Source organism: Salmo trutta, chromosome 29, assembly GCF_901001165.1.
Source record: "Salmo trutta chromosome 29, fSalTru1.1, whole genome shotgun sequence".
Classification (NCBI taxonomy): domain Eukaryota; kingdom Metazoa; phylum Chordata; class Actinopteri; order Salmoniformes; family Salmonidae; genus Salmo; species Salmo trutta.
The window spans coordinates 8,404,645-8,431,091 of record NC_042985.1 but is presented as its reverse complement, the minus strand read 5'-3'; the positions used below and the strand labels follow the sequence as shown (position 1 = coordinate 8,431,091).

General features: G+C 42.4%; 1 protein-coding gene across 1 annotated transcript; it reads left to right on the top strand.

Annotated features, from left to right (window-relative positions):
* The first annotated feature begins 5,431 nt into the window (after nt 1-5,431).
* Nucleotides 5,432-9,550, top strand: LOC115167457 (guanylyl cyclase-activating protein 2-like). The gene is made up of 3 exons (XM_029721883.1): nt 5,432-5,855; nt 8,318-8,467; nt 9,359-9,550. The coding sequence occupies exons 1-3, from the start codon at nt 5,649-5,651 to the stop codon at nt 9,548-9,550; spliced, it is 549 nt and encodes a 182-aa protein (XP_029577743.1). The 5' UTR covers nt 5,432-5,648.
* The last annotated feature ends 16,897 nt before the right edge of the window (nt 9,551-26,447 follow it).

Sequence of the window (26,447 nt, the reverse complement as noted above, 5' to 3'; positions counted from 1 at the left end):
TGACAGTTTAGTCACAGTAATTAGGCTTCTCCAAGCTCTGATGCTGCTGATGGTCATTAATAGCCCACCAAACTTGCAGGGGCAGAGCTAAAGGGGTGTCCGGGGTGGCACTGGACACCCCTGACATCTGATTGGCCACCCCGGGTGTCACCCCAAAATTGAATTTGCCACTGGCAGTTTGATGCTGATTGACATCTCATCTCTTGTTGAAAGAAGCATTTATTTTGACGTTCGGCAGCGCATTTTTCAAATCGAGGATGAGGAAGAGAGAATATTAATGTTGGTTGCGAGATACAGAAGAATAAGAGGAACATACAGAAGAAGAGAGAATATTTCCTCAGCTCCACGAGCTCTTTTCGCAATTGGCGAAAGCATCATATTTTAAGTAAGTTTTAAGGTTTAGCATCAGGTTTACGTTTCCTGAACAATTTTTATGAAAGTTGAGTCACTGTGTAAGTTAACGTCAGACCTTAAGCTCCATTAACCGACAGTTAATCAGATAAGAGAGATCGGTTCCCAATTTAGCCTAACATTGTGTTAACATCTGTGCTGGTAATACACGCATATACAGTACAGTGCAGTGTCGTAAGTTACAGTGTACAAATGTTTAGCTAATGTTGGGTAACTCAAATCAAATCTAATTTTATTTGTCACATACACATGGTTAGCAGATGTTAATGCGAGTGTAGCGAAAAGCTTGTGCTTCTAGTTCCGACCATGCATTAATATCTAACAAGTAATCTAACCTAACAATTTCACAACAACTACCTTATAATTGGGAACCGATCTCTCTTAACTAGTAGGCTACAGCTGTCAGTGTTCAGAAAGTTAACATTCAGCAATTTGAAATCCATTAACTCAGTTAGATTTTCGTACTTGAACTCAAAACGAACAATTGTTATTATCAATCTGTTAACGTTACACAAAAGATTACCACAATTTGCAGATAGCCTGTTAGGTATTGTAGTGGTGTAAGAAATTATAGCTAGCTAAGTTACTTACTGCAGAGTAGGGCTAGCCATGATCTAACTAGTAACTTAGGCTGGTAGTTGATTTTAAGGTCCAGTTATGATAATGGGGATTTGTAATTAAGATTGAGATTGGACTAAAATGTGGGTAAATGGATGCTTAGATGTAATAATAATCCTATGATTACTGATTAGACATACCCAAATCTAACTGCCTGTAGCTCAGGCCCTGAAGCAAGGATATGCATATTATTGGTACCATTTGAAAGGAAACACTTTGAGGTTTGTGGAAATGTGAAAGGAATGTAGGAGAATATAACACAATAGATCTGGTAAAAGATAATACAAGAAAAAAACAACCTTTCTTAAGCATTCTTTGTACCATCATCTTTGAAATGCAAGAGAAAGGCCATAATGCATTATTCCAGCCCAGGTGCAAATTAGATTTTGGCCACTAGATAGCTTCAGTGTATATGTAAAGTTTTAGACAGATTGTCACGTCCTGACCATAGTAAGCTGTTATTTTCTATGGTAGAGTAGGTCAGGGCATGACAGGGGGGTTTTCTAGTTGAGTTTTTCTATGTTGTTATGTTCTAGTTTTGTATTTCTGTCACATCCTGATCAGTATAAGGGTTATTTGTTATTGTAGTTTGGTCAGGACGTGGCAGAGGGTATTTGTTTTATGTGGTTCGGGGTGGTGTTTTTGGTACAAGGGTATTTGATTTATGTATTCCGGGGTTTTTGGGCACTGTTCCTGGTTTATGTATTTCTATGTTTAGTCGAGTTAGTTGTATTTCTATGTTTAGGTTAATGGGGGTTGGAATCTCAATTGGAGGCAGGTGCTTTCTCGTTGCCTCTGATTGAGAGTCCTATATATGGGTATGTGTTTGGTTTAGTGTTTGTGGGAGATTGTTTCTTGTTTTGCGTGTGTGAGCCTTACAAGACTGTTTTGTTGATCGTTCGTTCTTCGTTGTTTGTTATTTTGGTGTTTTCTTGGTCTAAATAAATATCAAGATGAGCATCCACATTCCTGCTGCTTTTTGGTCCACCATTCCAGACGACAACCGTGACAGAATCTCCCACCACAAACGGACCAAGCAGCGGAGGAAGGAGCAACAGGTGGACTTTGAGGAGCAAGGGGAATTTAAGTTGGACCAACGGGAGAAATGGACATGGGAACAGATTATGGCCGGGGAGGGCCCATGGAGAAAATGGAGCGAAGACCGGGAACGCTACCGAGGAACACGACTGGCGTTGAAGCACGAGAGGCACCCCCAATAATTTTTTTGGGGGGGGCACACGGGTAGTTTGGCTGGGCCAAGGGTGAGCCCTAAGCCAGCTCCCCGTGTTTATATGGAGGACCGTATGGAGTGGAGGGTGCCGTGTTTTGCTGAAGTGCGCACAATCTCGCCCATACGCACGCACAGTCCAGTGCGAGTTATTCCAGCCCCTCGCAGATGCCATGCTAGAGTGGGCATCCAGCCTGGTAGGAGGATGCCTGCGCAGCGCGTCTGGTCACCGGTGCGCCTCCTAGGACAAGGCTACCCTATGCCCGCTCTACGCACGGCAACCATCAAGCCCCTGCACAGCCCAGTTCGCCCTGTACTAGCACCCCGCTCATACAGGGCTACTAGTTCCATCCAGCCAGGACGGGTTGTGCAGGAGGTGAGATCAAGACCGCCTGTGCGCCTCCATGGCCCGGTGTTTCCAGTTCCTGTCTCTCGTGCGGACCTGGAAGTGCGAAACCCCAGTCTGGCACGTCCAGTACCAGCACCACGCACAAGGCTTCCAGTGCGTCAGCCCAGTCCGACTCGTCCTGTTCCCGCTCCCCGCACTAGCCCTGAGGTGCGTGTTCCCCGTCTGGCACGTCCAGTACCAGCACCACGCACCAGGCTTCCAGTGCGTCAGCCCAGTCCGACTCGTCCTGTTCCCGCTCCCCGCACTAGCCCTGAGGTGCGTGTTCCCAGGCTAATACCTACAGTACCAGTACCACGCATCAGGCATCTAGTGCGTCAGCTGCTCGCCAGTCAGGAGTCGCCAGAGCTGCCTGCCAGTCAGGAGTCGCCAGAGCTGCCCGCCAGTCAGGAGTCGCCAGAGCTGCCCGCCAGTCAGGAGTCGCCAGAGCTGCCCGCCAGTCAGGAGTCGCCAAAGCCGCCCGCCAGTCAGGAGTCGCGAGAGCCGCCCGCCAGTCAGGAGTCGCCAGAGCAGCCCGCCAGTCAGGAGTCGCCAGAGCCGCCCGCCAGTCAGGAGCTGCCAGAGCGGCCCGTCTGCCCGGAGCTACCAGAGTGGCCCGTCTGCCCGGAGCTGCCAGAGTGGCCCGTCTGCCCGGAGCTGCCAGAGTGGCCCTTCTGCCCGGAGATGCCAGAGTGGCCCGTCTGCCCGGATCAGCCAGAGTGGCCCGTCTGCCCGGATTATTTCCCTCATTAAAATGCAAATTATTTTATAACATTTTTTACATGCGTTTTTCAGGATTTTTTTGTTGTTATTCTGTCTCTCACTGTTCAAATAAACCTACCATTAAAATTATAGACTGATCATTTCTTTGTCAGTGGGCAAACGTACAAAATCAGCAGGGGATCAAATACTTTTTTCCCTCACTGTAGAACCCTTATTGCCTTCCAAAGAACCCTTCTTGCCTTCTGAAAAATCATTCTTTGCTTCCAAAGAATCATCAAAGAACCCTTTCTTCCAAAAACAGTTCTTTATAATGTTAAAGGTTTTAGGTAGAAACATTTGTCTTACATAGAACACTTGTCTTTCAGAAAGGGTTCTTCAGATAAAAACAGTTCTTGGTAGAACCCTATCCCTATACAAATAATCCCTTTGGAACCATCTTTTTCTAGGACTGTAGGCATAACTGAATAATCTTTGCAGATGAATCCTTCATTGACCCACAGCCAACCTCGAGGTATTCCTCAACAAGGGTCTTCTGTAGGGAGTTACTCTAACCTGATCCTTGCACCAGAGCTACTCAACTTCTACCTGACTTCTCTATTTAATATCGGACTTGTTTAATGAATCCTTATCAGGGTGAATTGATTCTCATACAACACCTCAACTGAATCATCTCACATGGAATCATCTCGCTGAATCATCTCACATTGAATCATCTCGCTGAATCATGCACCTTCCCCCATATAATAATAATAATAATAATAATAATAATAAATGCACTTTTCCTACTAGCACTGACTTTGCTGATAACTACTTTATTGAGGGAAAATGTACCTGCTACAGTTGTGATATGTTGTTGTCTCACCTAGCTATCTTAAGATGAATGCACTATTTGTAGAGTCTGTGAAATGAATAAAATGTCAATGTAATTTCTGTTTCATATAAATCCTCCTTTGACCGATAGCCAACATCGAGGTTTTCCCCCACGTGGGTCATGTTGAAGAAGCTTACACCAGAGCCAATCAACTTGTACTTGTGTAATATCTCATAACACTCTTAGCCCATACCTGAACTTTAATGATATCTCTTATCTTTATCAACTTATAAAAATGCAAAAGGTAGACTGAGATGCTGAAAACAATAGGTCAGGTATGGGTCACTGGAGTTAAAAGCGATTCATTGCCAGAATCTCAATCTAAGGTACTAACTTAGAAAAAAGGTGCTCCCTTGAACCATAAAGGGTTATTTGGTTGTCTCTGTAGGGGACATCTTTTTTTGGTTCCTTATCACCAAGGAGTTCTTAATTTTAAAGCTCATTTCAGGGGTTCCTTGTTGGGTGAAAGGGTTCTACCTGGAACCAAAAATAGTTTTTCTACAGGGACAGCCGAAGAACCCTATCCGAAACACTTTTTTCTAAGAGTGAATACAATCAAGCTGTCCTGGGTCTAGTCTCTCGTGACAGGCCAGTGTGTGCAGTTAATCCTTCGTTGACCCACAGCCAACCTTAAGGTATTCCCCAACATGGGTTATCTGAAAGTAACAATTGCCGAACCTTACATCAGAGCCTCACAAATTCCAACAGACCTCTCTATTTAAACACCTAACTTCTGTTACATCCAGTAACACTCTAAACTCATTTCCAACCTACTATTGGATATGTTACCTATATTTTACCTGTTCTGATCTCTGTACACATACTATTTTGACTTCAGAAGTGACTGTTCAGTGAAAATGTATTTATTAATCCTCAGATAGTGACGGGTGATCATTTGCCCATGGCCTGACAACCTCCATTCCAGGTGTGAAAAGGTTTTATAACATAAATGCAATTGTGAAAATGTTTTATAAAATATTAACACAATAAAACCAGTTGAGTCACAAAAGTTATAGGACATATACTCTCTATTTGGCACACTGTAGCCTTGTAGGTCTACAAATTACATCGTCCAATTGGATCAGGTCTGCAGATTACTAAATGCCGATATAGGACAAGTCTTGCTAAAAATAAGTTAGCCTGGGGTTAACGTATGTATATCCCACATGATGTAGCCTATGTTGTCAGACCTATTTGCACGCACAACCATCAAAGGCAACGATGCAGGGAGCAGAGAGAAGATACGAGGTCGAATTCTTAAAGGTTTACAAATTTTATGAACCTCGGAGGTAACCGTGTCCCCAGGCTATTGCGCACAGCCATATTGGAGACTAGCCCACAGCTGGATTTAAATTTACGCGTTGTCTTTTTCACACTTTGAACTTTTTCACTCAAACCTTTTTTACTTTACAATGGGTCAAAATCAGCAAGCTCAGTCAACCAGCGAAGAAGAGTTGGAAGTATCGACAATTCAAGACCTCTACAGGAGGTTCATCAATGAGTGCCCCAGCGGTTCGTTGTACTTGCACGAGTTCAAAAGGATGTTTGGGGTTCAAAACAATAATTCGCCGGAATCGCAATACATGGAGGGCATATTCAGTGCGTTTGATATGAATGGGGTAAGATTCTGAATACAAACAAGCAGACCTGGGTCATTTGCATTTACTGTAAATGATGTATTTGCAAACTGTAACAAAACATGTTGCATTGGTGTAGGCCTAAAGTTATCATAGACCCCTCCCCCTCAACTCAAGTGTTTTCAACATCCCATTTAATTCATGAATATAGATTTATACAATTTTAGTACAATACTATTATTAATATTGTTTTCTAGAATATGGGTTTCCCAAAATGTGTGCTCTTTCCACATGTAGGCTAAGCTATTTGTCTGTACACTATCATGCTTCATTTGGCCATATGCTTAATTAAAAGCCTATAGGTAGATGGCCATAACACCCCTCTTCCATAAAGTGGGCCAGAGTGTAAAGCCAAATGGGTCGTTCCACCTCAAAAAGCACAAGAAAGAGGATTTCAACACCAACCTTCTCAGATTGTTCTGAAATAGTTTTTGTATTCTTTAAATATAATACCTAACTTCCAAATTTGACCATTATTTTTCTAACAGTGACTTAGACATCAAAAGCCACCAATGGACCCCCCCACACCCCACGCCAATCCCACCGCAACAATGAGTGTATTATTAGTTCTCTATGTCTGACAAGTAGTATGGAGCTGCAGCTCTGAGTTTTGTTTTTTCATTCTATGTATTGTATTCTACCTGTTCAGAGAAATGAGTCATTGAAGCTGTTAGGTTTATGTCCCATCCTACATCTTGATATTACCTGGTTTGACCACTAGATGGTGGTGTTCCTGCTATTAGGTGAACAATGTTTGAACCCCCCTCAAATGGATAGTTCACGCAAATTACAAAATTACATATTGGTTTCCTCACCCTGTAAGCAGTCTATGGACAACACATGCTTTGGTTATGGTACCTATGTTAGCATTTTCACACTTCATGTTCAAATCATCCTAAAGTATTTAACATGTATTGTGTACCTTCATTTCAATTAAATGCCAAGTCTCAAATAGCCGTCTGTCCCTTTTAATAGCCAGGTGGCGGCACACATTTCAGCAAATAAATGCCTGTTTCAAATAATACTTATTCTGTTAAGGAAAAGTAAAGAAAAAAATCAATAGAGGCATGCTAAGACTAAAGAAATGTGACACAGTTTGTAAACGATAACACATTAGTGTAGGAAAATGAAGAAATGTATTAAAATGCTGGAAGTGAATGCTGGAATTTAACAATTAACTATGCAAATGAGCAAAAGCTGTGTGCATTAAGGAAATAGACAGCTGGCTTAAATAGAAGCCTGTCTCTAATAAGCACCTGTTGTGTTCAGGAATTTAATTAAATAAACACCTGGGCTATTAATTACATGTTTATGTTAACTCAATGGTGTTACTTATAGATTATATGGATATGAAGTGCAAAAATGCTAATAGGTACCATTGACTTGCATTGGATTTGCTGGTTTGAATACCCGAGTCGACAAGGTGAAAAATCTGTTGAAGTGCCCGAGCAAGGCACTTAACGCTAATTTGCTCCAGGGGCACTGTACTACTATGGCTGACCCTGTAAAACAACACATTTCACTGCACCTATCTAGTGTCTGTGACAATACAACATATTTATTTTCCTAGTGGTCAGAACCTGGTAATATCAGGATGTAGGATGGGATATAAACCTAACAACTTCCATTACTAATTTCTCTGAATGGGGAAAAGAAACGTCACCAAATTCACTGAGAATACATTACATATGATGAAGAAATAATACTCAGAGCAGCAGCTCCATACTACTTATCAGACATACAGAACTGATACTATAAACTCGAAGTTGGGGTGGGATTGTTGTGTAGGTCCGTGGGTGGCTTTTGGACATTTCTTTGGATTCCTCACGTCTTACTCCTTGTTAGAAAAAAGTTAAGGTCCAAATCGTATCTTAGGTACTATATTTATTGAATATTCTATGAATCCTATAAATTAAAATGTCCAATTTAGGTGCAATCAAACAGCTTAATTTCTCAGAAATCAAATTATATTTCAAAAAATTATGTTGCAGAAATGCTAATAGTATCTGTTTTTAACTACAGAAACGACTTCAGAAGAATCTGAGTGGGTGTTACGGCCTGCTGAATTGACATGGAAAGACCCAAATGGAAATAGGGCCACACTTCCAACAAAGGCCCAAGACAATGCTGTAGGCCAGTAAGCTATCCCACAGTTACCACCAATGTAACAATTGATGAGAAACAGTTTGAAATAGGCTCGATGCAGAAGTCTAAAAAGGTCCACAACTCTCTGGATGAGTATCTGGATATAGGCTACCTGAAAATACATATTTGACCCAGGTCTATTTCCCTATATTTTCACAATCCACCATGATCCCATGGTATACCTTTTGTTTTACATATGCCCACTGTCAGGGATGTTATGTATTTCTTACTTGGAGAACACGTAAGGATTTTTATTGAGGCTGTAGTTGGTCATGATCGTTTGTCTGTCTCTATTACAGGACAACACCATGGATTTCATTGAGTATGTTGCTGTGCTAAACCTTGTGCTTCGAGGACGGCTCGAGGATAAACTCAAGTGGTCTTTCAAGGTGTTTGACAACGATGACAATGGGCGACTGGACAGGCACGAGCTGAGAATAATTATTAGGGTAAGGGTTTGGGCCGAAGTGCGACCTATAGTAACATTCTAAGCCAGTGTTTCTCAACATGGCTCCTGGAAGGGATGTGTTCTACAGCACACTATAGCTCATTATCAATTAGACACTAAGCCGTATATATCTGCTTGGGTCAGGTAACCACTAAACTCAAAGCCTCTGAGAATCAGCTATTTATCAAACAGAAAAACAACAACAAAGTTGAATAAACACATTTATATTGTAGATACTGCACTTTGCCCTTGCATTACCCATATAGTTAAGGTCATACAAAGGCAGAGTGCAGTATCTGCATTTTAGGTGTCATAGATCAAATCAGTGGTCATGGTTGATCTGCATAAACGTTACTTCATAATAAGATGATACGTCATTGCATCATCACTTATTTACCTACAACCTATTTGAATGGCTAACAAAAATACTTTAAAGACATTTTTCTCAGATTCACTGTTGGCATAGTTACTGTATTGGCAGTATTAGAAGTACTCTAGTTAGAATAATTCAAATGAATTACATTTGGGCCATTTCATTCAGGCTTCTTAATTGGAGCAATTTATAGGGTAATTGAAAATCTGTGTGCACAGTGGCTGTTCAGGATCGAAGTTGAGAAACCCTGCTCTTGGACTTGAAGGCTGTAGTCTGATGCTCTACTGCTCCCCCGAAGTGTGTACTCGTATACGCCCCCTTATGGATTTAAAAGCATTGAATTGGTGTAAAGAATATGGTAGGAACTTTCTCCAGCTGTCCTTGTACTAACCTAATGATTTAAAATGCACACATATGGAAGGGAAGGAAATTTCTCAAACCCTTTGAGGAACCAACGTCTGCAAAACGTAACTATAACAGTTGATTGATGTAACATTCCTCTGTTTGGGATGTCTGTAGATCATCTACAAGATAAAGAAAGGTTCTGTCAGTGACGAGGCAGGCCAAATCCACCTTACACCTGAAGAGGTTTGTGACCATATTTTCCAGAAAATTGACGAGAATGGTGACGGTGAGTACTGGAGCACTTATTTGTGTATTTTGACAGCCTTTAGCTTTTACTCTGGCAGGATGGTCATGTGTCAGAAATAATGACATAGCGAGACACTATTAAAAAAGTGACCTATGTATGGCTTGATCTACTCAACCGATGGCGTGGGAAATGGAGGAATTGTTACTTGTGAGATCTCAAAAAATTTGGAGTGAGCTATCGCCTTTAACTAATTCTTGATGATACAGTATAATGACAGCGTGGATACACATTAGGTAGAATAATAAGGATCTCCTTGTTGTCTTTGGTTCCAGGTCAGCTAACTCTGGAGGAGTTTGTGGAGGGGGCAAAGAGAGACCCCTGGGTGCAAAAACTAATACGCCTGGATATCAACCCCAGTTACTGGGTCCACCAGCACTTGAGTGACAGAAAACTCCAAAAGTCCAAAACGATGAACTAAAATGTCCGACAGGGAGGAGGAGGACATTGGTTCTCTCTATTAAAGAGGATCTGAACCAAAACAACAACTTCTCTGGTTGAAAACAGCCTGTATTCATTATCATCGACTCTAGTCCCATAAAAGGATAACTTTGATCATAAAGTCAGTATCTCTCAAAATGGGGATTTGCTAGATTTAGGAAATTAATGACGTTGCCAAATCCTTGGATATTTAAGGATTGTGTATGGATTTCAATTATTCCCAGTATACTCACTCTCCAAGGAGTCAGAAGAAAGCGGATGTTTCCAGTTTTCAGGGATACAGTATTTTCAAACTAACTTCCATTTCCCCTGAAAAACAGACGTGGGAACTTTGCTCAGGCATCTTTTTGCATCTGCTACATTAGGTTAGAGCATCTTGCATGATATTCAATTGTATCAGCAGAATCAACCTACAGCCCATTTCTTTACAGACAGCAGAAATTCCCAATTGAGTTATTAGCATACATCGCCTCCGGGCTTATTTGATTGAGATCTTCTCCTACAATGAGTTTTGAGAAGGAAGCGAGGAGAGAGGACACGAAGAGTATGCAATTGAGATTCTCCTATTCAATTTGCCGGCGCATGCTCTGCAAGGTGTCGAAAGCGTTCCACAGCAATGCTGGCCCATGTTGACTCCAATGCTTCCCAAGTTGGCTGGATGTCATTTTAGGTGGTGGAGCATTCTTGACACACAAGGGAAACTGTTGAGCGTGAAAAACCCTGCAGCGTTGCAGTTCTTGACACAAACCGGTGCGCCTAGCACCTACTACAATACCCCGTTCGAAGGCACTTAAATCTTTTGTCTTGCCCATTCACCCTCTGAATGGCACACATACACATTTCTTGTCTCAGTTGTCTCAAGGGTTAACAATCCTTCTTTAACCTTTCTCCTCCCCTTCATCTACACTGATTGAAGTTGATTTAACAAGGGACATCAATAAGGGATCATAGCTTTCACTTGGTCAGTCTATGTCATGGAAAGAGAAGGTGTCCTTAATGTTTTCTACACTCTGTGTATATGCCAATATCAAAATAAATGCATTACATTTTTATAACATTAAGATAAGTATTGATACTATAGTACATGCCCAGCTAGCACTTTTGGTTCATTGGAAGTTGTGGGAACATATGTTTTTGGTTTCCCATTGGTTCTGGGAACGAAGCCATACGTTTCCTGACCGGTACAACTGAATATGTTTTAAATGTTCTGAGAATGAAAATAAAAATGTTTCCTGTTCTGGGAACGTTCATTTTTAGGTTTCAGGGAGGTTCTGAGAACATTTTACTATGGTTCACTGAAAGTTTTCCTGGGAGGTTTTATTAACGTTCTGAGAATAGAAATTATAGTTTACTTGAAGGTAACTAAATAATACTCTGAGAACATGTGTCAATAAGACTTTCAATAACTCTGCTAGCTTAAACGGTTTTGAACTCCAAGCACAGGTAAGACACATGAAAATGTATCTTCTTAGACATTAATCATATAAACACATTCATTTTTTATTGTGGAATGGTGTCAGTATAAAATCAAATTTATTTATATAGCCCTTCTTACATCAGCTGATATCTCAAAGTACAGAAACCCAGCCTAAAATCCCAAACAGCAAGCAATGCAGGTGTAGAAGCACGGTGGCTAGTAAAAACTCCCTAGAAAGGCCAAAACCTAGGAAGAAACCTAGAGAAGAGCCAGGCTATGAGGGGTGGCCAGTCCTCTTCTGGCTGTGCCGGGTGGAGATTATAACAGAACATGGCCAAGATGTTAAAATGTTCATAAATGACTAGCATGGTCAAATAATAATAATCACAGTAGTTGTCGAGGGTGCAACAGGTCAGCACCTTAGGAGTAAATGTCAGTTGGCTTTTCATACTCATTGAGAGTATCTCTACCGCTCCTGCTGTCTCTAGAGAGTTGAAAACAGCAGGTCTGGTACAGGTAGCACGTCCGGTGAACAGGTCAGGGTTCCAATGCCGCAGGCAGAACAGTTGAAACTGGGGGAGTAGGATTCAAACCTATGATCTTCTGTTCTCTATCCATGGAATTAGTCCACTGCGCCACAAGGATGGAGCTATAATCCTTTGTTTTTCTTTACTCATGCAAAGCAGTTCAATTTAGTCTATTCAAACAGACCCCCATTTCAAAGGAAACAAGCACTCATTAAGTTCAGGTGTGGCCAATTAGTGGTCACAGCCAACACACCTGAACACACTTAACAAGATAGAGGACAGAGGGAGTTTTGTTGACACTGAGAACATAATGCATATGTTGTTAAATAACATTCTTAGAACTAATGTTTACTAATGTTTTCTTAATGTTCTGAGAACAAGACTTTAAATAGAACCCTGAGAAAACATGCAGAAAACTTTATGCTGAAGTACTGAAATTCCCACCCAAGAAACATGGTTCTCAGAACATTATGTGCTACCTGGGTATCCTTCACCATTCCCAGAACATTGTGGGAAGGTTCTATAACCATAGTGTCACGGTTGTCGTCGGTGAAGGAGGACCAAAACGCAGCAGGTACGTGTATGCTCATTTTGAGATTTATTAACTTCCAAAGATGAACGTACAAAAAATAACAAACAAACGAAACCACGAACGAACAACAAACAGTCTGACAAAGCCTAAAGCACAACACAGAACAATCACCCACGAATCACAAACACAAACACACCCCAATATATGGGACTCTCAATCAAAGGCAGATAGACAACACCTGCCTTCAACTGAGAGTCCCAACCCCAATCAACACAACATAGAAACACACTCACCAGACTACACATAGAAATACATAAACATAGACTATAAACCAAAACCCCGGAAATACTAAATCAAACACCCTTTAAACAAACACACCACCCTGAACCACATAAAACAAATATCCTCTGCCACGCCCTGACCAAACTACAAAACAATTAACCTTATATACTGGCCAGGACGTGACACATAGGACAACCATGCTCTCACCAAGCTCTAAGAAACATATGGTTCTCAGAATGTTATGTGTTAGCTGGGTACCTTACATATTGTAAAAAAACAACAATATATACCCAATATACAGTATGTCCAGGTATATGTGGATGTTTTTAACATATGAAATGGTAGAAACAAGTAAGCTTACCAGCCAAGTCCTGTGAATGACAATAGAGACCACACACAGTGAGAATGTAGCCATTTCACAAATCATTTCCAGAGTTGCACCCTGGATATTTCAATTGGTTACACTTTTTTTTAATAGTGCCTTTTTTCACAAATAGCCATTTAAATACTTGATAACTGTTTTTGCTGGCAATTGAGTCATAAGAGATTGTTGGTGGAAGATAATTCACAAGAACTTCAGGTAAATTATCTTTGAATACGGAGTACTGATATTTAATATTCTTTAGATATGTTTTGAATTTAGTTTTGAATATTCAATAGTTTAGAATCTTGAAATGTGTTCTTGATTTTGAAATATTGTTCATTAATAAGTGCCAAATGTTAGTATGTGGTCATACTAAAGTCAAAATAGTTACCATGTTTTTACATGGTTGTCTATGGCACTGCAATTGAAGTGATAGCTTTGGATCAACCTGTAAAACAAACCTTCTATTAAGGCAAGTCATCCAGGTCCTGACTCCTGAGGCAGCAAAGCATCCCCAAACCATCACACTACCACCACCATGCTTGACAGTTGGTATGAGGTTCTTACTGTGGATTGCAGTGTTTTGTTTTCGCCATGCACAACAGGACCCATGACGTCCAAAAAGTTATAATTTTGAATCATCTGTCCATAGAATATTCTTCCAAGGGTTCTTGATGATCATCCAGGTGCTTCTTGGCAAACTTGAGTAAACTTTTTGGACGACATGGGTTTTGGAATGGCCTAGTCGAGTTCATACTTGAAAACCCACAAATGTCGCTGAGTTACAGCAGTTCTGCAAGCAAGAGTGGGCCAAAATTCCTTCACAGCAATGTGAGAGACTGATCAACAACTACAGGAAGTGTTTGCTTGCGGTCATTACAGCTAAAGGTGGCACAACCAGTTATTGAGTGTAAGGGGGCAATTACTTCTCACACAGGAGAATTGGGTGTTGAATAACTGAGTTTAACCTGTCTGGGAACCTGGGACGCTTGCGCCCCACCCTAGCCAACAGCCAGTGGAATCGCGTCGCGTCGCGCGAAATACAAATACCTCATAAATGCTATAACTTCAATTTCTCAAACATATGACTATTTTACACCATTTTATAGATACACCTCTCCTGAATCTAACCACGTTGTCCGATTTCAAAAAGGCTTTAAAGCAAAAGCAAAACATTAGATTATGTTAGGAGAGTACCCTGCCAAAAAAAATCACACTGCCATTTTCAAAGCAACTAGCATGCATCACAAATACCCAAAACACAGCTAAATGCAGCACTAACCTTTGACAATCTTCATCAGATGACACTCCTAGGACATCATGTTACACAATACATGCATTTTTTGTTCGATAAAGTTCATATTTATATATAAAAACAGCATTTTACATCGGCGCGTGACGTTCAGAAAATATTTTCCCTCAAATGCTTCCGGTGAATCAGCGCTACAATTTACAAAATTACTATTCGAAAACATTGTTAAAATTTAATATTGTCATTCAAAGAATTATAGATTAACATCTCGTGAATGCAACCGCATTGCCAGATTTAAAAATAACTTTACTGGGAAATCACACTTTGCAATAAACGAGGTGGTATGCTCAGAAAAATAGGCTAGGCGATACAGGTTAGCGCCATCTTGGAACCATCTAAAATCAAATATACTATTGTAAATATTCCCTTACCTTTGATTATCTCCACCAGAAGGCACTTCCAGGAATCCCAGGTCCACAACAAATGTAGTTTTGTTCGAAAAAGTTAATAATTTATGTCCCAATAGCTCCTTCTTGTTAGCGCGTTCCGAAGGCTACTCATAATGTACTGAAGCGTGCGGGACTTGTCGTCACGAATGTGCAAAAAATATATATTTACGTTCGTTCAAACATGTCAAACGTTGTATAACATACATCTTTAGGGCCTTTTTCAACCAGAGCCTCAATAATATTCAAGGCGGACGAAGGCATTACTAAACGTTTCGGAATGAGAGGGTACCCATGGGCGCCCGCGTCATAGTAGTAATGGCCCTCCCCCTATGACCAACTTTCCAGGCCTCTCGTTCGGTCAGTTTTTACCGGAGAAGACTCAAACCACTTTGTAAAGACTGTTGACATCTAGTGGAAGCCTTAGGAAGTGCTAAATGAATCCTAACTCATGGTGTGTTTCATAGGCAAAGTGTTAAAGGTGATTCCACAAATCAGATTTCCACTTCCTGCATGGAATCTTCTCAGGTTTTGGCCTGCCATATGAGTTCTGTTATACTCACAGACACCATTCAAACAGTTTTTGAAACTTTAGAGTGTTTTCTATCCAAATCTACTAATTATATGCATATTCTAGTTACTGGGCAGGAGTAGTAACCAGATTAAATTGGGTAGGTTTTTTATTCGGCCGTGCAAATACTGCCCCCTATCCCCAACAGGTTTTAAGCATAACAAAAAGTGTTTATACTTAAATTAAACAGGTATATTTTTTTTGTTATTTGTAAACTCAGGTTCCCTTTATCTAATATTAGGTTTTGGTTGAAGATCTGACACCATTCAGTATCAAAAATATGTAAAAATAGAGAAAATCAGAAAGGGGGCAAATGCTTTTTCACGGCACTGTATCTGTTTTACAGTTTCAAAATGAAAGCGCCTTATGTATCTAGTCACCCCATTTGAAGATGTCATAAGTATTTGTACAAATTCACTTATAGTGTATTACATTTTGTCAAAATGTAGTATTTGGTCCCATATTCCTAGCACGCAATGACTGCATCAAGCTTGTGTGTCACGTCCTGACCAGTATAGGGGTTATTTGTGATTGTAGTTTGGTCAGGACGTGGCAGAGGGTATTTGTTTTATGTGGTTCGGGGTGGTGATTTGTTTAGAAGGGTGTTTGATTTATTATTTACTCTCAATTGAAGGCAGGTGTTTGTAGTTGCCTTTGATTGAGAGTCCTATATATAGGGATGTGTTTTGTTTGTTAATTGTGTGTAGTTGTTTTTGCATTGCGTTGGTGTAGCCTGCAAAACTGTTTCCTGTCGTCGTTTCTTTGTTTATTGTTTTTTGGTGTTCACATTTAATAAATTATAATGTTGAGCACGCAACCCGCTGCGCCTTGGTCCTCTCTTCACAAAGACAGCCGTTACAGAACTACGCCCACAAATGGACCAAGCAGCGGAGAAAGGAGCAAAGGGAATTACTGGTGGACTATAAGGAGCAGCACCTGGAGTGGAGGAAGCAATGCGCTCGGGAGTAGATGGCATCCTGGTCGCTGGAGGTGTAGGAGTCAAGAATTGACTGGACATGGGAACAATTATTGGACCACTGTGATAACCTGCCTGGGAGGCAGGTAGAGCATGAGAGGCAGCCCCAATAATTTATTTGGGGGGGCACACGGGTAGTTTGGCCGGGCGAGGATTAAGTCCCAAGCCAAATCCCCGTGTTTTTTCCAAGCGACCAGTGACTGGACAGGTCCCGTGCTTTGGGGTGATGGGTGCTGTGACGAGGCCGGGTATTTTCAGGCCGGTACGCGCAGTACCAGCACCCCGCATGTGCCAGGGGAAAGTGGGCATCCAGCCAGTAGGGGTGATGCCAGTCCTGCGCTCGAGACCGCCAGTGCGCCTCTACGGTCCAGTGTTTCCCGCTACACGCACTAGCCTTGAGGTGCGTGTCTCCAGGCTGGCATGTCCAGTACCAGCACCACGCATCAAGCTTCCAGTGAGTCAGCCCAGTCCAACTCAGCCTGTTCCCGCTCCTCGCACTAGCCCTGAGGTGCGTGTCCCCAGGCTGGTACCTCCACTACCAGCTCCACGCATCAGGCTTACAGTGCCTCGTCCAGAGTATCCGGCAACAGTGCCTCGTCCAGAGTATCCGGCAACAGTGCCTCGTCCAGAGTATCCGGCAACAGTGCCTCGTCCAGAGTGTCCGGAACCAGGTGAGACTGCCCACTGTCCGGAACCAGGTGAGACGGCCCACTGTCGGGAACCAGGGGAGACGGCCCACTGTCCGGAACCGGGTGAGTCTGCCTGCGACCCGGAACTGGGTGAGTCTGCCGTCAGTCCGGAGCCGCCAGAGCCACCCGCCATTCCGGAGCCGCCAGAGCCGCCCGCCAGTCCGGAGCCGCCAGAGCCGCCCACCAGTCCGGAGCCGCCAGGGCCTCCCGCCAGTCCGGAGCCGCCAGAGCCGCCCACCAGTCCGGAGCCGCCAGGGCCTCCCGCCAGTCCGGAGCCGCCAGAGCCGCCCGCCAGGCCAGAGCCGCCCGCCAGTCCGGAGCCGCCAGAGCCGCCCGCCAGTCCGGAGCCGCCAGGGCCGCCCGCCAGTCCGGAGCCGCTAGGGCCGCCCGCTAGTCTGGAGCCACCAGGGTCGCCCGCCAGCCAGGCGCAGCCAGGGGAGCCACCTAAGTGGGCTAAGCCAAGGGTGGAGCGGGGTCCACGTCCCGCACCTGAGCCACCTCCAGTATAGGTGGGTTGGGGAGGGGGGTTGTAGCACAGGTACCGTCGTTGACGGCAGCCACCCTCCCTTCCCTCCCTTTAGTTAGGGGTTTATTTTATTTTTTTTGTTTGTTGTTGAGGTGCTTCCGGAGTCTGTACCTTTAGGGGGGATACTGTCACGTCCTGACCAGTATAGGGGTTATTTGTGATTGTAGTTTGGTCAGGACGTGGCAGAGGGTATTTGTTTTATGTGGTTCGGGGTGGTGGCTTGTTTAGAAGGGTGTTTGATTTATTATTTCCGGGTTTTGGGTTATGTTTTTGTATTTCTATGTTCTTTCTAGTTTACTAATTTCTATGTTAGGTAATTGGGTGTTGGACTCTCAATTGAAGGCAGGTGTTTGTAGTTGCCTTTGATTGAGAGTCCTATATATAGGGATGTGTTTGTTTGTTAATTGTGGGTAGTTGTTTTTGCATTGCGTTGGTGTAGCCTGCAAAACTGTTTCCTGTCGTTGTTTCTTTGTTTATTGTTTTTTGGTGTTCACATTTAATAAATTATAATGTTGAGCACGCAACCCGCTGCGCCTTGGTCCTCTCTTCACGAAGACAGCCGTTACATTGTGACTACAAACTTGTTGGATGCATTTGCAGTTCGATTTGGTTGTGTTTCAGATTGTTGTGCCCAATATAAATTAATGGTAAATAATGTATTACGTCATTTTGGAGACACTTTTAATGTAAATAAGAATAAAATGTTTCTGAACATGTACACATTAATGTGGATGCTACCATGATTACGAATAATCATGACTGAATGGTGAATAATGATGAGTGAGAGAGTTAGAGGTGTAGGGGAGGGTATGTATGTATATTATACAATAGTATTTTCCAAACACAGTACAATGCACTCGTTGTAATGGTATAACTTGTGCTCCTGATTCTTGTGCTGCTCTGAATGGAGTGTAAGGTGTTGGGGACTGAGAAGCTGTTTCATGTGTTATAACATATTAAAGATCTGTCTGAATGCACTGGACAGGTTCTTTATGAATGCACACTTAACACAACTACTCAACCTGAACACGTGAGAAGGGCCAGGTTTCCCCTTTAACTACGGGGATGGATAACTGGAACTTTGGCATCTCTGACTGGGGGAAGGAGCTTAATGTTCTCACCTTATGTAAATGCCTATGTGTGTTTGACCCAGGTTACCCAGAACAATCCTAAAACTCTTTTCAACGTTTTAAATGATCTTGTTTGTAATCCATTGGTGTCCTGTGAAGATATTTAATTGATTGCTGAGAAGAAAATTCTAGAGGATAAAAAATATTTTCACAACATGAAATTAACAAAGGGTCTGGGGAGAAGTTACCCCAGAAAAAAACATGCCCCATATGGGGCTCTAACATGCAACATTCCACTACCCTCATCCCCCATAGTGCCCAGATTCTTGAGCAAAGGGACAAAACTAAGAGCGTGTGGCTGCCTTCTGGTGGACGAATCGGGAAGTCAGACATATAACTCCCTAGGACAGAAGTCAAATAACAGAGTCTGCTGCTTGGGTTACCCAGCTACACAATTTATTTTACAGTAATGTCGTTCACACACCTTTTTAAATATAGTGAATAGTATACTATTATTTACCCAACTTTTTTCCCACTAGGTATATCCCTGTCACTTACCACTATACAGCCCAGCCTGAGATACGATAATCCAATAGTCTGAGCCCTTCTTCTGCCACGCATTCATTAGGCAAGGATCAAGTCGCAATCTCCTCCCAATCAAAAGCTGTTTCATTACCATTGGCTATCAGACATCCCCCAGAGCAAAAGATCTGGTCAACTAATAACATCTCTATTTCAACATAATGTTTGTGTAATTATGGTGAGCATCAGCATAGCACACCATAGATGTGCTGGGTGAATTTGCTATGTTTCTTCAATGTAATCAGTTTAGGTCTCATTTTAATGTAGGGTGTCAAGGATTCATTTCAAGTTAAATTCATGTTAGTTGAAAACAGAATCAAATATCAACCAATGTTGGAAAATGTTCTGTCTTTGCCTGGTGGCCTGTTGTTTTTACCAATAGAGTTATATGCCAAGTGTCTGTTTGCTAGGACCCAACAGTACAACCCCATTATACTGAACCTATCCTCAGGTCTAATCCAGTCTGAAGAGGTGGAGAAAGTCACCATACACACACTGTCCTCATCATCATTCCTTATTCATTACTACATTTAGCTAACATTAGATCATTGATACAGAGATTCTTACCTTTGCCTCGATTTGGCAGTCTGTCCAGATCATGGCATTAGTATATATTTATGATAGCCATATTAGCAGCTAATTAGCATTTCATTTTGGGGAGTAACTACAGGCAAATATATTGATAAGGCACCTTGTCCTGGAGAGATTTACACGGTTATCAAAACGTCACGCCAGGGTAAGCCTACACGAAATGCAGCCCTTATTTTAAGTGTTTCTAAAATCTCCCATGGGAAACTGTAACGGCTGTCTGTAAGAGGGAACCAAGGTGCAGCAGAGGATGTGCTCATCATTAGAATTTTAATTCAGATAAACAAGAGAACACTACAAAATGAACAAAACGACAGCAAACAGTCCTGTTAGGAAAATACTCAAACAGAAACAATTACCCACAAAACCCAAAGGAAAAACATGCTCCTTATGTGTGACTCCCAATCAGCAGCAACGAGCTTCAGCTGTACCTGATTGGGAGCCACACACACACACGGCCCAAAACAAACAAATACCAAAACATAGAAAAAGGAACATAGAACGCCCACCCAATGTAACACCCTGGCCTAACCAAAATAAAGAACAAAAAACCCCTCTCTATGGCCAGGGCGTTACAGAAAAATTGATGGTGGGAAAACGATTGGAACAGTTTCCCTGTTTGACTGCTAGGTTTTATGGGTATTATGGCTCATACTGTCATTCTCTATTGCCACACCTGTAGGGAATCGTAGGAACAGCCCCTGCTTGGCAGTGCAATTTTGACTGATTAAAGTCAAATCATAGGCTTTCAGCATCACCAGTCTGGTATCCATTAGGTTAGGACACCATCAGCCTCAAGCCACCGTACACCACGTCATCGAGCCACAGTCACCTTTCACCTACCACGGCCAAAACACTGCCAAGCCAATTACAAACTCCAGACAATTACTATGTATACCATTAACACCGCCCAGGTACCATACCTCAGTTTAACCACATAGAGGCACTATTCTGTTTTCTGTGATTTAACTGTATTTCTACACAACCAAAACAGCACAGGGTTTCTCTGTGGTCAATTGGATGCTATTGCACCAAGGCTTGTGGTTTTGCTTTGAGTGACCTCACAGCAGCCTTTCCTATAGCTCTGTGTTGGCTGGCTTCCAGTGGTAGGTGAGAGGCGGTGGTGGTCTAACCTGGCTTTTGTTATGCAACACCTGGCCAGTAATAGCACTAATGCCATTTAAGGTATTGCTATACGAGTATCTAAGCCTTTAGGGCACTAGTACAGATGTAGGATTTTAGCCAATTTGCTACAGCAGGAAAATAATCCTGCAGCAACAGGAAATGTGAATTATATGTGGATTATAATTAATGGCTATTTTTGTAGGGGTTGACACACTCACACTTAGGCAAAAGTCTGAAACTTGAAAGTGGAAATTACACATTTTAGAAGTATTTTTAAAACTCATACACTGCTGTGACGGAAAATCCTCCGCAACAAAAGAGAGATCAAATTATGATCCTACATCTGTATGTGTACTATACTGGGCATCTGAAGGAAACAGTCCTACTTCCATGACTGGAATACTCTGGATGGTCTATTTCAAGCAGAGAGAACCCTCACACACCCTATTGACTACGGATGTATAGAAGGCCTAAATCTGACAAAAGGTGTTTTTTGCTGTGATGCATTTTTTCTTTGCTTTAAAAAAATAGTTGTAGTGTAGTGCAGGCCAGAAATGTCCAGTCAAACTGACACCACATCTGGATTTCTTCTTCTTAACGAGAATCATTCTTTTTTTCTAAGACAATTTATGAAATGTTTTCATATTTAACAAAACGTGCCCAATGCTGCAACAACAAATAAAGTACAAAAACAATAACTAACAACACAAACTAACAAACTAACAAAAACTAACAAACTAACATATCATACCATAACTAACAACACAAACTAACATACCATAACTTTCTGATAAGTGATACTTCATGGACATGATACTTCTTTATGTACCTTTAAGGAAAAGCAAGAATTGCTCCCATATCTCTTTGGAGTCTGTATTACTTTTCTCCAGCCTTTTGGCTAACATAATCTCATAAAATGTTGTATTTTATCAACAAATCCATCCATTCTGTGAACACTGGCTCATTAGAGCTCTTTTCTTTTCTGTCACCAGAAAGGCAAGAATCTTCCTTTAAGGAGGCATTCTGTGATTCCAAAAATAACAAAGCCAACCGACAATGTAACCAACTGACGTTAGGCCTGACATCCTCCTGAGTCCTAACAAGTCCTTGTTGTCCTCTCTAATGGACATTTGTTTTTGGTCCGTGTCGCTAAAGGTCATACATGCCACTGTGTTAGGACCTGTTGTGGCTTTGAGAAGACATTCTGGGCTTTTCACGTGGGGGTGTCACCTTCATCATTTTTTCTTTCTGGTTTTTCAAAATGGCTACCATCACAATTACCACCAAAATTAGCACATTTAATTGCCAAGTGTGTGTAATTATAATTTTTGTGAGTTTGTTACTCAAATTGTTTCTAATAGATACATATCTCAGTAATAGATTGGTGAGTTTTCAGAGCAGTGTAATATTTTTTAAATATCAAACACATTAAATAGGAGCTTAAGAGCTTGTTAATACATGTCCTCTGTATTGGACAGCAGGATGAAATAACTATGGTTTTTACCTACTGTCCCCGTTTACTGCAATGTAAAAAAAATCATATTTACTATCAACTGAGTCAATTGAGTCCTGAGTCCTAATTGCCACTACAGTGCACATACATTTTGCTACACTCCAAACTCATCATTAAGCTTGAGTCCCTGGGTCTTGACCCCGCCCTGTGCAACTGGGTCCTGGACTTCCTGACGGGCCGCCCCCAGGTGGTGAAGGTAGGAAACAACATCTCCACTCCGCTGAGCCTCAACATTGGGGCCCCAAAAGGGTGGGTGCTCAGCCCCCTCCTTTACTCCTTGTTCACCCACGACTGCGTGGCCATACATGCCTCCAACCCAATCATCAAGTTTGCAGATGACACAACAGTGGTAGGCTTGATTATCAACAATGACAAGACAGCCTACAGGGAGCAGGTGAGGGCCCTCGAAGTGTGCTGTCAGGAAAATAACCTCTCACTCAATGTCAGCAAAACAAAAGAGATGATCGTGGACTATAGGAAACAGCAAAGGGAGCACCCCCTATCCACATCGACGGGACAGCAGTGGAGAAGGTGGAAAGTTTTAAGTTCCTCTGCGTACACAACACGGACAAACTGAAATGGTCCACCCACACAGACAGTGTGGTGAAGAAGGCGCAACAGTGCCTCTTCAACCTCAGGAGGCAGAAAAAATGTGGCTTGTCACCAAAAACCCTCACAAACTTTTACAGGTGCACAATCGAGAGCATCCTGTCAGGCTGTATCACCGCCTGGTACGGCAACTGCACTGCCCACAACCGCAAGTCTCTCCAGAGGGTGGTGCGGTCTACACAACTCATCACCGGGGGCAAACTACCTGCCCTCCAGGACATCTACAACACCCAATGTCACAGGAAGGCAAAAAAGATAATCAAGGGCAATAACCACCCAAGCCACTGCCTGTTCACCCCGCTTCCATCCAGAAGGCGAGGTCAGTACAGGTGCATCAAAGCTGGGACAGAGAGATAGAAGCTGTTTTTCAATCTTAAGGACATCAGATTGTTAAACAGCCATCACTAGTACAGAGAGGCAGCTGCCTACCTACAGACTTCATGTCATTGGCCACTTTAATAAATGGAACTCTAGTCACTTTAATAATGCCACTTTAAGAATGTTTACATATCCCGCATTACTTATCTTATATGCATGTACTGTATACTGTATCCTACACTATCTATTCTATACTATCTATTGCGTCTTAGCTACTCTGTCACTGCTCATCCATTTATTTTATATTTATATGTTCTTATCCCATTTCTTTACTAGATTGTGTGTATTAGGTTCTGTTGTGGAATTTGTTAGATATTAGGTTTTGTTGTGGAATTGTTAAATATTACCTGTTAGAGACTGCTGCACTGTCGGATCTAGAAGCATAAGCATTTCACTACACTCGCAATAACATCTGCTAACCATGTGTATGTGACCAATAACATTTGATTTGATTTGATTTTAGATTGATACATTTAAAAAAATATATATTTGTAAATCCCAAACCCTTGTGATGAAAAAATATATAGTCTCAGCTTTTGAATGCCATAATACTATGCATCTCGCCCTGACAGGCAAAAGCACTTTTTCGATGCTAACCAACATGTTTCGACAGAGATTTTGATGAATACATCAACCTGTCTGACTATAAGTACTCTAATAAACTACAGTATAGGTACTCTAATATACTATAGGTACTCTGATATGCTATAGGCTTGGATTTATGAACTTTAAATCCTTATTAATCATTAGTTGTAATAGAGAAATGAGAGGTGTCATAGCCGAGGGGCTACACCAGAGGTTAATGGTTATCTGTAGGAGGAAAATATATGGTGGGGGAAATTAAGCTTGGAATGTACTGACTGTAGGGAAAGCGATCACATGTGGCAGGCATTGATAAGGGGAGAGAGCCATGGATTAGTGCAGAAGGGGTCGAGGTCAGGTCATGTTAAGGGAGAAATAAAAGTTTATGGCCCGTATCACTTAGTGTCCTGCCTAGCAGTAAAGATACAATGTTTGTACAGATGTGTAGGAGGAGACTCAGCCTAGGAGAAAGGGTTAAATATCAGTGCTTGTGTGAAAATGTCTTTGTCTAATGCAGCTGTACTGACCCTCTGGGAAGAATAAACTTGGTTTAAGCTTTCGTAGTGTCCATCAAGTTTTTACTCTGAGAATTAGAACCTAACATTAGGCACTCTAATGTTTCCAACTGTCACACCCCATCAGAACCCTAAATATAAGCTTTTCTTTACTCCATTGTTTTTTGTTGTTGTTTTAAAAAAATATATGTTTGTGTGCATGTCTGGCACTATTACATGTATGTGTGTGTTCTTGTATGTGTTTATTTTAATGAGAGTGTGTACAAACACCTGTACGGCATCAGCCTCAGGCAAACTGGCATTAGTTGTAAAAACACTGCCACTTAGTGTCATTCAAATGTACTTTTATTATGTTTTATTTTGACTTTTCTTTTCTTTTATCTTTGACCATCATTCTCTCTCACACACAGCAACTCCACTCCCACTTGTCTCCAATTCCACATAACAACCCTCAGCTTCCCTCAGCCCATCCCATCTATCTCTGCTGGCCACCCACTTCGGGTTTCTACGCAACACATATCTTTCAACTATGCTGTGATGTTTAACGTACAATTTCAATCTATCTAATCGAATAGAATCCACAGATTGCGAGTTGAAGATAAATACTTTTACTAAGAGTATTAGTATATTAGTAATTGACTGACCCGGTCTCTCCAGATCTCCTAACAGTACTATTTCTAGGGTAAATTTTAGATCAATGCTATGCATTTTCAGCCATTCCTGAACCTGAGACCAGAAACAGGCTACCTGAGGGCAATACCAAAATAAATGGTCTATTGATTCTGTATCCTCACAACAAAATCTGCAGAGCTTCAATGATTTTACGCCCCAAATATTCAACATTTTGTTGGTGGCAAGAATTCTATGTAATACTTTTAGCTGAAAAGCACAAAGTCTTGAATCTTGCGTTGTTTTATATATCAACTTATACACCCTGTACCATGGAATCGGTATCATCAAAAATCTCTTCCCAACTATTTTGCAATCTGTATGGCACAGTTGTCAACATCCTGGACCTCAAATGAAACTGGTATACTTTCCTTTTATGCTATTTTTATTCCTCCTGTAACGTGCGTCGTTGTGAAGAGACCAAGGTGCAGCGTGGAATTTGTTCATCTTTGTAATTTAATGGAAAAATGAACACTTTACAAATAAACAAAACGACTGCCAACAGTTCTGTCAGGATAACTAGAACTAAACAGAAATTAACTACCCACAAAACCCAAAGGAAAACAGGCTGCCTAAGTATGGCTCCCAATCAGAGACAACGATCTACAGCTGTCCCTGATTGAGAACCATACACGGCCAAAAACAAAGAAATACAAAACATAGGAAAAAGGACATAGAATGCCCACCCTAGTCACACCCTGGCCTAACCAAAATAGAGAACAAAAACCTCTCTATGGCCAGGGCGTGACAGTACCCCCCCCCCAAAGGTGCGGACTCCGGCCGCAAAACCTGACTCTAAAGGGGAGTGTCCGGGTGGGCCTTCCTTACAGCGGCGGTTCTGGGGTTGGGACGTGGACCCCGCTCCACCTTCGGCTTGGCCCACTTAGGTGGCACCTCTGGAGTGGGGGCCCTCGCCGCCGACCCCAGACTGGGAACCCTCGCAGCGGGCCCCGGACAGGCGGGCGACTCTGGCAGCGCCGGACTGGCGGGCGACTCTGGCAGCGCCGGACTGGCGGGCGACTCTGGCAGCGCCGGACTGGCGGGCGACTCTGGCAGCGCCGGACTGGCGGGCGACTCTGGCAGCGCCGGACTGGCGGGCGACTCTGGCAGCGCCGGACTGGCGGGCGACTCTGGCAGCGCCGGACTGGCGGGCGACTCTGGCAGCGCCGGATTGGCGGGCGACTCTGGCACAGGACGCACCAGGCTGGGGAGACATGCAGGAGGCCTGGCTCTGGGAGCAGGTACAGGACTCACCAGGCTGGGGAGACACAAAGGAGGCCTTGTCCTTGACCGAGGCACCGGATA

Bases quoted from the DNA above. Each gene is read 5' to 3' on its own strand.
- LOC115167457 (XM_029721883.1), top strand. From the start codon at position 5,649: ATGGGTCAAAATCAGCAAGCTCAGTCAACCAGCGAAGAAGAGTTGGAA. The intron at 5,856-8,317 runs GTAAGATTCTGA...TCTCTATTACAG, and splicing joins GTGCGTTTGATATGAATGGG to GACAACACCATGGATTTCAT. The intron at 8,468-9,358 runs GTAAGGGTTTGG...GGATGTCTGTAG, and splicing joins AGCTGAGAATAATTATTAGG to ATCATCTACAAGATAAAGAA.